Source organism: Mobula hypostoma, chromosome 18 (assembly GCF_963921235.1).
Source record: "Mobula hypostoma chromosome 18, sMobHyp1.1, whole genome shotgun sequence".
Classification (NCBI taxonomy): domain Eukaryota; kingdom Metazoa; phylum Chordata; class Chondrichthyes; order Myliobatiformes; family Myliobatidae; genus Mobula; species Mobula hypostoma.
The window spans coordinates 27,308,042-27,320,910 of record NC_086114.1 but is presented as its reverse complement, the minus strand read 5'-3'; the positions used below and the strand labels follow the sequence as shown (position 1 = coordinate 27,320,910).

Below are 12,869 nucleotides of genomic sequence, written 5' to 3'. Positions count from 1 at the left end.
ACTGCCTGGCTTTAGAAAAACATAACTTAAAATTCAAACTTTTTAACACATCAAAAATGGAACAAAAAAACTTTTACCTTATAGAACAAACAAAGAGATTTACAGCTAGCATTCACTTAACAGTAATCTGTGCAATTTGCAGTGCAATAAACACTGCAATTTGGCAGCAGAGCAGAGGAGCTGGCAGATGCAAGGAGATAAGGGTTCCTTGAGTTTGGAGTGTATAGCAACAAATTAAGGACACAGAACTCGGACATTAAAAAATACACACAACAGCTTGATAGTTTCTCTGGACAATGTAGAAACAGCTGTGGTCATCACTGCACTGCAACCTGACTCTGATTCATTTTCAATTCTGAATTACAGTCACAGTGTCTATAAAAAGTATTCACCCTTCCTCCCCTTTGGAATTTTTCATGTTTTAATGTTTTACAAAAGTAGAAGGAGATGAGTTTTTAACTTCAAACTTTCTGCATAATCACTCAAAGTGTTGATCTGCATGTGCATGTAACAAGAGCTGTATAACTCATCTCCTTCTACCATAGGCCACAAACTTATCAATCACCCCTGCTGTGGACACTTTCTGGAGGTCCAAGATCCGTATGCTCCACAACCGCTGGACTAAGTGTGTAAATGTAGAAGGGGACTATATTGAAAAATAAATGTGCTAGGGTTTCTAAAATTGACTCCTTCTACCATAGGCCACGAACTTATCAATCACCCCTCGCAATTTGGCTTTTTTGACATTGGTCAACAAAAAAAACTCTTCCGTGTCACAGTGAAAACAAATCTCTACGAAGTGATCTAAATTAATTACAAATATAAAACAAAATAATTGATTGCATAAGTATTCACCCCCACCACCCTTTAAAGAATGTACCAAATCATCACTGGTGCAGCCAATTGGTTTTAGAAGTCACATAATTAGTTATGCGGAGATCAGTTTTTTGGAGACCTGTGTGCAGTCAAAGTGTTTCAATTGATTGCAGTAAAAACACACCTGTATCTGGAAGGTCCAACTGCTAGTGAGTCAGAATCCTGGCTAAAACTACACTGTGAAGACAAAAGAACACCCCAAGCTTCTCTGTGAAAAGGTTCTTTAAAAGCACAAGTCAGGAGATGGATACAAGAAAATTTCCAAGTCACTGAATATCCCTTGGAGTACAGTTAAGTCAGTCATCAAGAAATGGAAAGAATATGGCACAGCTGTAAATCTACTTAAGAGCAGGTCGTTCTCAAAAACTGAGTGACCGTGCAAGAACACACCATCCCTACCGTGAAGCATGGTGGTGACTGCATCATGCTGAGGGGATGCTTCACTACAGCAGACCCTGGAAGGCTTGTGAAGGTCGAAGGTAAAATACAGGGAAACCCTGGAAGAAAACCTGATGCAGTCTGCAAGAGAACTGCGAGTTGGGAGAATATTTGTTTTCCAGCAAGACAATGATCCCAAGCATAAAGCCAAATCTACACAGGAATGGCTTAAAAACAACAAAGTTAATGTTCTGGAGTGGCCAAGTCAGAGTCCAGACCTCAATCCAATTCAGAGTTTGTGACTGAACTTGAAAAGGGCGGTTCACTCACGGTCCTCATGCAAACTGACAGAGCTTGAGCAGTTTTGTGCAGAAGAATGGGGAAAATTGCAGTGTCCAGATATAGCTGATATAGACCAATCCACACAGTCTCAAGGCTGTACTTGCTGCCAAAGGTGTATCTACTAAATACTGACTTGAAGAGGGTGAATATTTACGCAATCAATTATTTTGTGTTTTATGTATGTAATTAATTTAGATCACTTTATCGAAATTTGTTTCCACTTTGACATGAAAAAGCCTTTTTCTGTTGAACAGTGTCAAAAAAGGCAAATTAAATCCACTGTGATTCAATGCTGTAAAACAATAAAACATGAAAAATCCTGGGGGGGGGTGGGTGGTGAATACTTTTCAAAGGCACTGTACATGCAAGAGTGGTTGAATTAGTTGCATTTAGCTCATACTCTTTCAACATGTCCTTCATAATTTGAACTACTCTCTGTGAGAACCCATCATTTTAGCTCATGAATCAATGTAGCATTGCTAAAATGAAAAACTTTAGTCTTTATTATGCATTTAATTCAGAATTGCAACTTACCTTTTCCCCTTTAAGACCACAGTCCCCCTTTGGAAAGCAATAAAACAATTGCATAATATTAGGGCGGAAGAACATTGCAACAAAGAACAGATGGCACCCTTAGCCCCCATGCCTAATCAACATTCAGTGAGATTGCAGTTATAGTCTGTGATAAAATTCCTAAACCTATATCTTACCAATGCAGTAATACTTAGCATTACTAACCATAACATAAATAACTTTGCAGCATCAAGTGCTGTTTATGGAACAGTTGAAAATTGCTCTTCCATATGTAGGTAAAAAAATGCTCTAATTATTCTTTTTGATTAAATCTTCTGGTCTCCATACTTGAGGAAGGATATACTGGCTTTGGAGGCAGTGCAGAGGAGGTTCACCAGGTTGATTCCAGAGATGAAGGGGTTAACTTATGAGGAGAGATTGAGTCACTTGGGACTATACTCTCTGTAGTTCAGAAGAATGAAAGGGGATCTTATAGAAACATACAAAACCTTGAAAGGGATAGATTAAGATAGAAGCAGAAAAGTTGTCTCCATTGGTAGGTGAGACTAGAACTAGAGGACATTGCCTCAAGATTCAGGGGAGAAGATTTAGGACAGAGGTAAGGAGAAACTGTTTTCCCCAGAGAGTGGTGCATCTGTGGAATTCTCTGCCCAGGGAAGCAGTTGAGGCTTCTTCACTAAATATATTTAAGATACAGTTAGATAGATTTTTATATAGTAGGGGAATTAAGGGTTATGGTAAAAAGACAGGTAGATGGAGCTGAGTTTACAGACATATCAGCCATGATCTTATTGAACGGCGGGGCAGGCTCGATGGGCCGGATGGCCTACTCCTGCTCCTATTTCTTAAGTTCTTACGTTGTTCTTAAATGCAACTATCAATGATATTTTAACAATCTCTGGTCATAGACTCTCAAGTTGCTTGGGGGAACCTTCTAGTTTACCACCGTTTCTCTGTTCTATCCCTTTTTTTAAGGTCCAAAGTCACATTTGTAATATTGAAATTAAGCCTTTTCATTTAGCGGCTGAATATGGGTGAATAGGGGGAAGTGTTTCTGACACAGAAGGTGATACTTAAGTAACACATCAAGCTACTCCCTGGGAGGACTACATTGGAGGAAGTGATGTTAGATTTATTCGTTTGCTTAACCTATTGACAACTCTTTGTGATTCAATACTTCCATTAATTTTCGTACAATAACACCTTTACTTGACCACAGCAACAATTTAGATAGGTGGCTTTTTATCTTGTCATCAGAACCACTTAAAACTGTGATAAATAATTGTGGCCCCAATCTTTGTTACATCCTGCCAATTTCAGAACCTGATCATTACCTTTTTTCTCTGTCTCCTCTTATTTAAGTGATTTCTTAACCAAGTCGATAAACTGCATTCAGTTCCACAAGTTTATATTTCAGCATCTCATAATGTCTTCTGGAAGTGTGTGAAAGTAACATCCATAATCTATGCAACACACATCAAAGTTGCTGGTGAACACAGCAGGTCAGGCAGCATCTCTAGGAAGAGGTGCAGTCGACGTTTCGGGCCGAGACCTGTCCTCGGAGGGTCTCGGCCCGAAACGTCAACTGTGCCTCTTCCTAGAGATGCTGCCTGACCTGCTGCGTTCACCAGCAATTTTGATGTGTGTTGCTTGAGTTTCCAGCATCTGCAGAATTCCTCATGTTTGCATCCATAATCTATTTCAGTTACCTTTTCAAAATTTCTGTTGCAGTGATTTCTCACAGGCATTTTTGAAACAGAGTATGTATTTTCTATTACAATAGATGAGCTCACCTTTTCACCTTTGGGACCAGGCATGCCCTGTGTAAAAATAAAATCAAGTTAGAACTTGAATGAACTATGTTGTGGATTGTGAAGTTCTCTCCATCTAAAATATAAGGTGCTTTAAGCATCTTGCAGAGCATTTTCACACAATTGTGCAGAAACATATTTATTTATTTTGATACAGTGCAGAATAGGCCCTTATGAACCTTCGAGCCACACCGCACAGCAACCCCAATTTAACCCTAGCCTAATCATGGGACAATTTACCAATTAACCTACCAACTGGTACGTCTTTGGACTGTGCAAGAAAACCGGAGCACCTGACCCCAAAATGAATAATAATATCAGCAAACACTGAAGAGTCATGTGTTATTTAGGGCAATATTTGGTTGGAAATACTGTATATAAAGTCTTACATTAAAAAATGATGAGACATAAAATCCTGTTTCAAAGACTCCAAAAATTATTGAACCGTCTTCCAAGATGATTTGATAATAGTGACAGCTATCAATAAGTATTTCAACCTTTCGCTACTACAGCTGATAAAATTTAACTTGCTGGGAATTAATAGCAGGGGCTCTGGTGTGTACTTTGGAATAGCAACCAAAATTTCTGTTGTTGCATATTACATACCACATTCAAGGCTTAATTTGAGATTGCTATCTCCCTAACTTGAAGCCAGATCACAAGTGTTGGTTAGCAAAACATAACCTATAATGTTTCATTGCTTACACATGCTCAAAAGTGTTTGTGTATCTCTTTGCCTGCATGTAGTTTTTTTTTCACATCAATATGGCCATGCTTGTAAATCTGTAGTGGGTGCACAATACACAATGAACAACCCTAACAGAGTCCCAATAGAAAGACATAGTCGACTTTAACTTGGATGCTCACTCCCAATGCAATATTGCTAAAGAAGCATGCTTTGATTTTGACAACACTTACTGCGTCACCCTTAGGTCCAGCTTTTCCCTGAAATGACAGGAACAAAATATTAAGCTCCAAGACCAATGTCAAAAAATGTAGCAAATTTATTCAAATTTTCCGACACATTTCCCTATGTATTGTGAAATTGGGTTAAAATCTTCAAGAAATGATGTATAACCCACGTTCATGTTTACGTTTGTGCTACTTTGTTTAAATTAGATATTGACTGCTCTTGTGTATTCTCATGAGCTCCATCATAAGAAGCACACGCCTCCACACCATTGAGGGCATCTTCAAAAGGCGGTGCAGCAAGAAGGCAGCATCCATCTTTATGGATCCCCTTCTCATTACTACCATCAGGGAGGAGGTACAGAAGGTGACTATCCACACTCTACAATTTAGGAACAGCTTCTTTCCCTCCGCCATTGGATTTCTGAATGGTCCATGAACCCATGAGCACCACCTCACCATTCCTCTTTTTGCACTAATTATTTGTCTAATTTTTACTCTAACTTATAGCAATTTGTTATGCATGCACTGTACTGCTGATGCAAAACAACGGATTTCACGACTATTGTCAGCGACAACAAACCTGTGGACTGGACACAGTACCTTCATGCAATTGAAACTTGATCACTGCACCAGAAGATACAATTGACCAGATGGTCTAAATTGCCTGAATCTGTTAGCTCGGCTAGTTTGCTAACTGCACACGCAGCTTTGGCTTTGCCAGGCAATGCTCGGTGCTAGGATTGTAGTGTTAATTGATCGGGTGCTAGGTGCTAAGAGCCTCCCAAAATAAAATCTCCCGGAGATGACCAAGAGTAACTCAGGCGACGAATATATCTATCAATATCTGGGATATCAGCCACAAAGCTTGAACCATACTGAAGTTACAACAACACCTGCCCCCCGCCCCACCACCCGGGCAATTAGCGATATACAACAAATTCTGGCTATGTCTGTGATGCCCATACATTGTGAAGAAGTGAAAAAGGATTCTTGTGAATATTATTGCCTGATGTGCTTTGTTCTAAGAAGAAAACTACTCTCTTGACACTCTGATGTGGCCAAGTAATCCAAAATTGTGAAAACAAAGAAAAATGAATAAATATTTGAGGTAAAAGCACACACACAAATATTGGTACTGAATGTAAAGAATGCAGTGATATAATATAACAATATGTAGAAAATTGATATGGCATACTTACAGATTTACCATCCAACCCTATAGGGCCCTTTAAAATAAATTAAATACTGATGAATACAAATACAAACACAAGCTGTTGCAGAAAATAAAATTCAAGGCATTCAGTTTTCTCCCCCCCCCTCCCCCCAAGATATTTGTACATGATAATGAATCCGTTAGTTGAATGAAAAACTCAGCAGTGGAATAGTTAGTACACAAACACAGAAGCAGAGAAGATGCTCTTTCCCAGACTTGTTTAGTCACCAGTAGTTGGTTAAGATGCAGTTTTTAGCTGGCCCCCATCAGCTGGTAGTGAAGTGTGTAAAGCACGCTCAAACCTGGTCAGTTTTATCGTTTCAACGTGTTCACCAAAAGGGGGAAAAAAAAGACAAACGGAAGCGGCTTGGCAAATTGAACACAACACAGCTGGCAAGAAATCAATATGTTAAATGGTAAATCATTTCTGACAATATTAACTGTTAAAAGGTTTTTTTTTCCAGTTTGGTGCAAGCTCCAGCACTCAACATCTGGCCATTTAATAGTTTACTGAAGGTGTGAGTAAATTAAAAGCACAGGAGCAAACATTTAGAATGCTGTTGAATTTCACATGGATAATTCTAAATCAATATCAATTACGGCACTTTGGAATGTCTGGACTTTCCTTCAATGCATGGATTAGGTTCAAATAAGAACAAAGGTGTATAAAGTATCTTTGTACTTAGGCTGAATTTGCAGTCTCAGCTTTCCTAAGCCTTGAGAGATATTCAATTCCAAACCTCATTACTTCCCTACTAATTCCCTTGCTTACACTCTGTGGCTATTTGTTGGATGCGTGTATGTAGCTTGGCAGTAGGGAATGCAGCTGAATCACGAGTCAAGTCTATCCCCACCGCAGGCTTCATGTTTCACTGATACCTTGAGCTCAAGTGGCTAAGGCTTACAAAATCTGTTCCCTGCCATCCATGCACCAAATTATTCATTACTAAAACAGTTCTGCAAGCAACACGTAAATTCCAAATCAACAACATGGCAAAAATAACCAAGTTCCCATCACTTCCTATTATTGGAAACTCAACATTCCTAAAAACATTCATGGGAGAGTAATCAAAGGTTCACACAGAACTGAAGGGAAATGACTGAACAGCAGGAGACCAGAGATCTGTTCTTTACTACTTTACTCATATAGAATTCAAAGGCTCAGAGTGATATTTACCTGAACATTGAGAAGAAATCCCAATCTCAGGATCATTGAACAGAGAAACAATCAACTTGCTTCAGTTTTCATTGAATTCAGTTGCAAGCTTTAATTTTAACCGCTAATCTATTTCATGATGAATTATTATGTTTCTTATTATTGATCTTTGACAATATTATCATTAACTAACTGTATTCCAAAAACCTTACTGTATTGCACCTTGCTCAGTAAAAGTGATAAGTGAGGACAAAAGATGTCTGACAGCCCAAATGTCCAGGCTCACATTTACAAGTTCACATTTAAGAAGATGTTGCACAGGTCACAGCAATGCAAGTGAGTACTATTAGTTACATTTATAGAAAGTTTTCACTTCTGTTGCGACTACAGATTTAAATTTCATCCATTAAGGTCGAGTTCAAAAAGCTGAACCAGATTTCTAATGCATCCTTTAACACCATCAGTAAAAATAGAAAACCTGTTGTTCATCTCATTGTAATTTGCCAAGCCCCAGTGGCTACTGACTCTGATGATAGGACAATAGTGACTGTGCAACAAACTAAGTACTCACATGTGAAGCACTTTGGGATATTCCTGAGGAAGGGGAAAAGCACACCTCTTTATCTCTGATTAATCATAATGTCAATCAAGCCCTGCCCCCCATTATCTCAGTCACTGCACTGGACTGTAAACACTTCAAATCATTTCTCATAATGCTGGCTGCTTACACTGTAAATACATGCAGGTATTTATGCTCATTTTATTCCATATCTGTACTTTAACCTCTAAATTATTTTATATAATCCTTCATTCTTTAGAATTGTTGAATGTAGTTGTTTTCTGTTGCATGTTGCACCAACACACCACAGCAAATTCTGAATATTGTACATGTAAATGTACATGGCGTTCTAAATGTATATGAATAGTTTATCCTTGAAAATAATTTCATTTTTCAATTTAAACTGTTATATCTACATGTACTTGAATACACCAGAATTTTATAAATCCATTTTGTTTTAGAATATGCTACTGTGCAGGAACTGAAAACCCACCATCTTGCTGGAAACCCCAGTGGTCTTATGGACGGCCGAGTGATGTAACTACAGTGCCTGAGATCTGCACTCACTTTGAGCTTCCTGCCTGTAGCTCGGATTCATCCCATGTATTATGAAGATTGGGCCATTTTGACAAGACTATGTTGCACTGCATGCATGTTCCAAGTGTCACGGGATTAATTAAGGACATTTTCTGCTGAGCTTTGGGTTGAGATGAGCAATGGAATGTGTTAGAATGAAACCCAAAACTCACAAGAACAGCCTTAATATAATGAGCAGGCTGAGCTCAGGGTAAAGTGAAAGTTACAACCAAACTGTGCGACTTTACAACAGGCAGCATGTACAATGTTGGGACTTGTAAATCAAGGTGGGATAAAATACGCCATTAATTCCTTTCAGCATATTCATACATTCAGTTACGCAAATTAATCAAGGTAATTTGGTTATCAGCCAAGCTGTTAAATATTACTGAACAAGTGGATTTCCAAAGGAAAATGTCTCTCAAGCGTCAACACACCGGATATCCGGGGAACCCTCTCGCTCCTGGTTGACCCTAAATTAAAAGAAAACACAATTGGGGGAAAAAGTTAATGAAAACCATCACCTTCTCTTTACCGAACACTCACATTTGTTAAAGCAAAAGATACTGTTTTATTCTTTTAACCTGATTGCAATCCTTTTTCTTCTCATGAAAGGTTTTCTAAACAATTATCTTCATTAGCACATTAACCCACTCTTTTGAATTAAAATATAAGCAAAAATTGTCACAACAAGAGTATTACCAGGAACCATTTTGTGGATAACTGCTCTCAGTTCCATCAGTACATTAATATCAATGTTCTGTACAATGTAAATATATTACTACTTCTCCAATGTCTGGATCTAACTTGGGAAGAAGAAAAGACTAACTATAGAGCTACTTCAATCATTTGAACCTTAGATACACAGGTAATGGAGCTGAAGCCTGAGCCTGCACAGTTTTAACTTGGAAATGAAGTATTTTTTTTTTATTAAGAGAGGAAGTAGGTCAGAAAGAAGAACAAAGCACCAAATGACTCAGTCCCGTTTGCTAATCATGAAATGATGTTGGTGCTTCTTGTATCTGTTTGCTACTTCAGACTTGTTTGGCAGACAAACCCCAAACCCAAGTGCCTGTACTGCTCTCAAAGTCAATGTATGGGTCAAGGCTCTCTATGAAATTGTGCCTCACAATCCTCAGGAGCTGGGAATTACACATCACTTTGTCGCTCGCCGTTGCATTACAGAAGACAGCAAAGTGGGCCATCTGACAATTGCAACTTCCCATCCAGGCTTGGAAGGGGCATTTGGCCCAGTGATAGGCTCCCAAAAGTGCACATGTTCCCAGAAGACACTCATGCCCTTACAGAGTCTTCCCTGACGATTTGTTATGGTAAGAACCCTTCACACAAGGAAGTTGCTTCCTAAGCGTGCAGGTTTTTTTTCTGCAGTCTGTGCATTTTCCTCTGTCCTTGGGGAGGTCTCTGAAAACCACTCCTTTCCTTCCACACCCCTCCACCCATCACTGTGGCGTGTACCCATTCTTTGCCAACACTATCCAGTAACTGAAAGAAAGGGACTACATTATCGCCTGACCCTTTAAGAGTCAGAGCAACTTCCTGAGGTCAGAGCTGGGAGGAAAGGTACCGTTAACAGGAGAAATATGATAACTAGCTCCAGCTGTTTCTGAAAGAGGGTGCTGTTAAATCAGGGAGCCTGTCGGCATTGTCTTGGAACTGCTGCTAATTAATTTCACTACTTTTTTTGGAGCATTGCAAAACAGTGTTAGGAAGATGCTAATAGCAGAAAACATGTTAGATGAGTTGCTAGGCCTACATTCACTCCTTCAAACTAGAGGCCAATGTTAATAAAATACCTGGCAAACTATTCAGTGCGGACCCCGTGGCAGGGGAGTGGGAGACACTGTGGTATGAGAAAGAAATTGACATAACCCAGCAGAATCCAGTACTGAGGTGCACCCTTGTCTGAATCAAAAGTTATGGCTTTTAAGTCCCATTCCAGAAGCATAAGCCTATAATTGCAACCTGATTTAAAATCTGTGACTATCTGTTTGCTCAGGTAGACGGCAAAAAACTGCACGTCAACAGAGACTCTGGCGACTTGTCCTATGTCAATTAAATCTCATTGAAGATTACATCTGCTATCACACTCCTGCCTCTGGCTGCTTGTTGTGCCTAAACTGGCAATCATTGTTTCCTACAACAGTGACAAAAGTCCTTCAAAAGTTGTAAAATGCTTTGGGATATTCTATAAAAGGAGCTGGGAGGTGCTATAGAAATGCAAGTTCGTCTCCTCTCAAGCAAGGCATCAGGCTGAAACACAATCTCGCAGCAAGTAGGGCTCTAATCAGAAATAGAAGTGCTGGCTGACTTCCCCTGCCTAGCCCAGAGCACGAACGCCTATTGACCCATCCTGTCATCACTCCAACTGAGCTCGGGTTAACTCAGCGCCATAGAGAGAAATCCAACCTCGGGCTTGGCTGGACTGAACCAGCTGAGCAATCACAGAAGCCTGTAGGTCTTTATTGTGCAAAAGCTATTGGTGTGAAATCGGTCACAGGCGTCAATATGACATTACGATTAAGACACAGTTTAATGATCTGGGCTACAGTTGCAGCATTATATCCTCATCATAATGAATTATGATATTAAATATTAGTTTAAAACCCTGTTTGCTACAACTGCTCAAATTTTTAACAAATTGAGAAATTGGGTTTAATATTAACTTTCAGATTCCAGTCTAACTGTTCTTTACAGAGACATTAAATTATAAAATAAGATTAAGAAGTCAAAGTGATTTTTCCGATAATGTCCTTTAATTGGAATTCTATATAACAGATACATTCCTCAAGTGATTTAATCAGCTGAGCAGCTCATAGTCTAACCAATGCCTTCCTGCTACAACCAGAATATTTGAAGTCAACTTAACCTCATTCCATTTAAAGCTTCTGAGAAAAAGCAGACTAGTTGTCCCGCTATTTGTTTGTCATTTGTTAAATGCAAAATATGGGAGAGAGTAACTCATTCCCAAGCTGTTCCTCATTAGTAATGGTTTATCATGCCGCTTTTGATAGTTAACTAGAAAGCCAGATGGTTAAACTATGTTGTCACATTGCTGTGGACTTGACTTAAGCTGACGCAAGAGTGAAAAGCACTGTAAATAAATCAATTCTTTATGGTATATTCGAACAGGAAATAACACATCCAAGAAACAAAATACTTTCCTATCATCTTTAAAAGGACATTGCCTTTTCTGGCACATTGACATGTCCACTTTCAGCAGTTCCTATAAAGGATTGGCCATAGTTACAAAGCTTTACGGAGATAAGGCAATGCAACCACAGAATGACTATAACCACAAGCTTTTAATTGCGATATGGGAAAAGGGTTGCACTTGGCCACTGCTCATATGTAAAGTGCACTTTCATCAAATCAGTTCACAATCCCATGATATGCAAAAAAAAAGAATCATGAATTCTGCTGTTAATTGACTGACATAAATATAAACATCTTATTGTTAGATATACTCCTTTACCAAAGAAGGTTTAAGATGCTCCTTCCATCTGCTAGCCTGCAGTTCACCCTGGGGCAAGGTGTAGCACCTGCTTAGCCTCCCGATCAGTGTCACGTGGAGCCATGGGAGCAGGTGGTGGATGGTCGTACGAGCAGGTGGTGCATACCACAAGGCCTGATTATGTGACCACTGGCGCCAGGCAGACAACCTCTGAAGAGGATTGATAATAGCTGGGGTCAACCGTTTTGTAAAGACACTGCCCAGAAGAAGGCAATGGCAATCCACTTCTGCAGAAAAATTTGCCAAGAACAATCATGGTCATGGAAAGACCATGATCACCCACGTCATACGACATGGCACATAATGAACAAACAAAAAGATTCTTATACCCTTTCAGATATTTCTCAACTGTTTTAACTACAGAAGAGGCCATTCAGCCCACTGAGTTTATGCTGGTTCTGAATATTCTCACCAGCGCTGCTCACCACTGATTTTTGAAAAATCTGATCTATTGTGGCAACTAAGCTTTATAAAATAACAATGATGCTTTATGTTGATTGTTTTGATAAAGATACTTATAACTTTTGAATTTCGTCCTCAATCAGTCCGTTATTTTCAAGATGTGTTGTTAAAGTAATTGCAACTTAACTATTTATTTATAGAAACCTCTTAAATAGATTTCTATGATGATTCTTCAAATGTTTACTTTCATATGTTATATTTCCTGTGTTGGTACCTATAGGTTAATTGAAAGAGAATTAAAGGACAGTGAAGTGCAGATGGGGATTAGTGCAATCTGGTCCATGTTACAGTACATGTTGCATCAAAAATATTTCAGCCGCTGGGAACTTTACAATACAGAGGTGCTCTCTACAACACAACACCACTGGTAGCAGGAGCTAACCACATCACGGCAAACCTACATAGTCCCTCATTATTAATGTGAACAAACAGACTATAATAATGGAAATTTGATGAGGGTATGTACAGCTAGAAGTACATATCTATTGTACATATATGGACAATACAGTACATGCAGA

The 12,869-nt window shown here is 39.1% G+C and overlaps 1 protein-coding gene across 1 annotated transcript in view; it reads right to left on the bottom strand.

Annotated features, from left to right (window-relative positions):
* The window catches only part of col13a1 (collagen, type XIII, alpha 1), a 123,712-nt gene that overhangs the window by 86,536 nt on the left and 24,307 nt on the right, over positions 1-12,869 (bottom strand). Inside the window, exons 6-10 of the mRNA XM_063070629.1 lie at positions 8,795-8,830; positions 6,053-6,079; positions 4,860-4,886; positions 3,924-3,950; positions 2,131-2,157 (exon numbers count right to left, since the gene is read on the bottom strand). Coding sequence (XP_062926699.1) covers positions 2,131-2,157; positions 3,924-3,950; positions 4,860-4,886; positions 6,053-6,079; positions 8,795-8,830 — 144 coding nt within the window. The remainder of the gene's footprint in view (positions 1-2,130; positions 2,158-3,923; positions 3,951-4,859; positions 4,887-6,052; positions 6,080-8,794; positions 8,831-12,869) is intronic.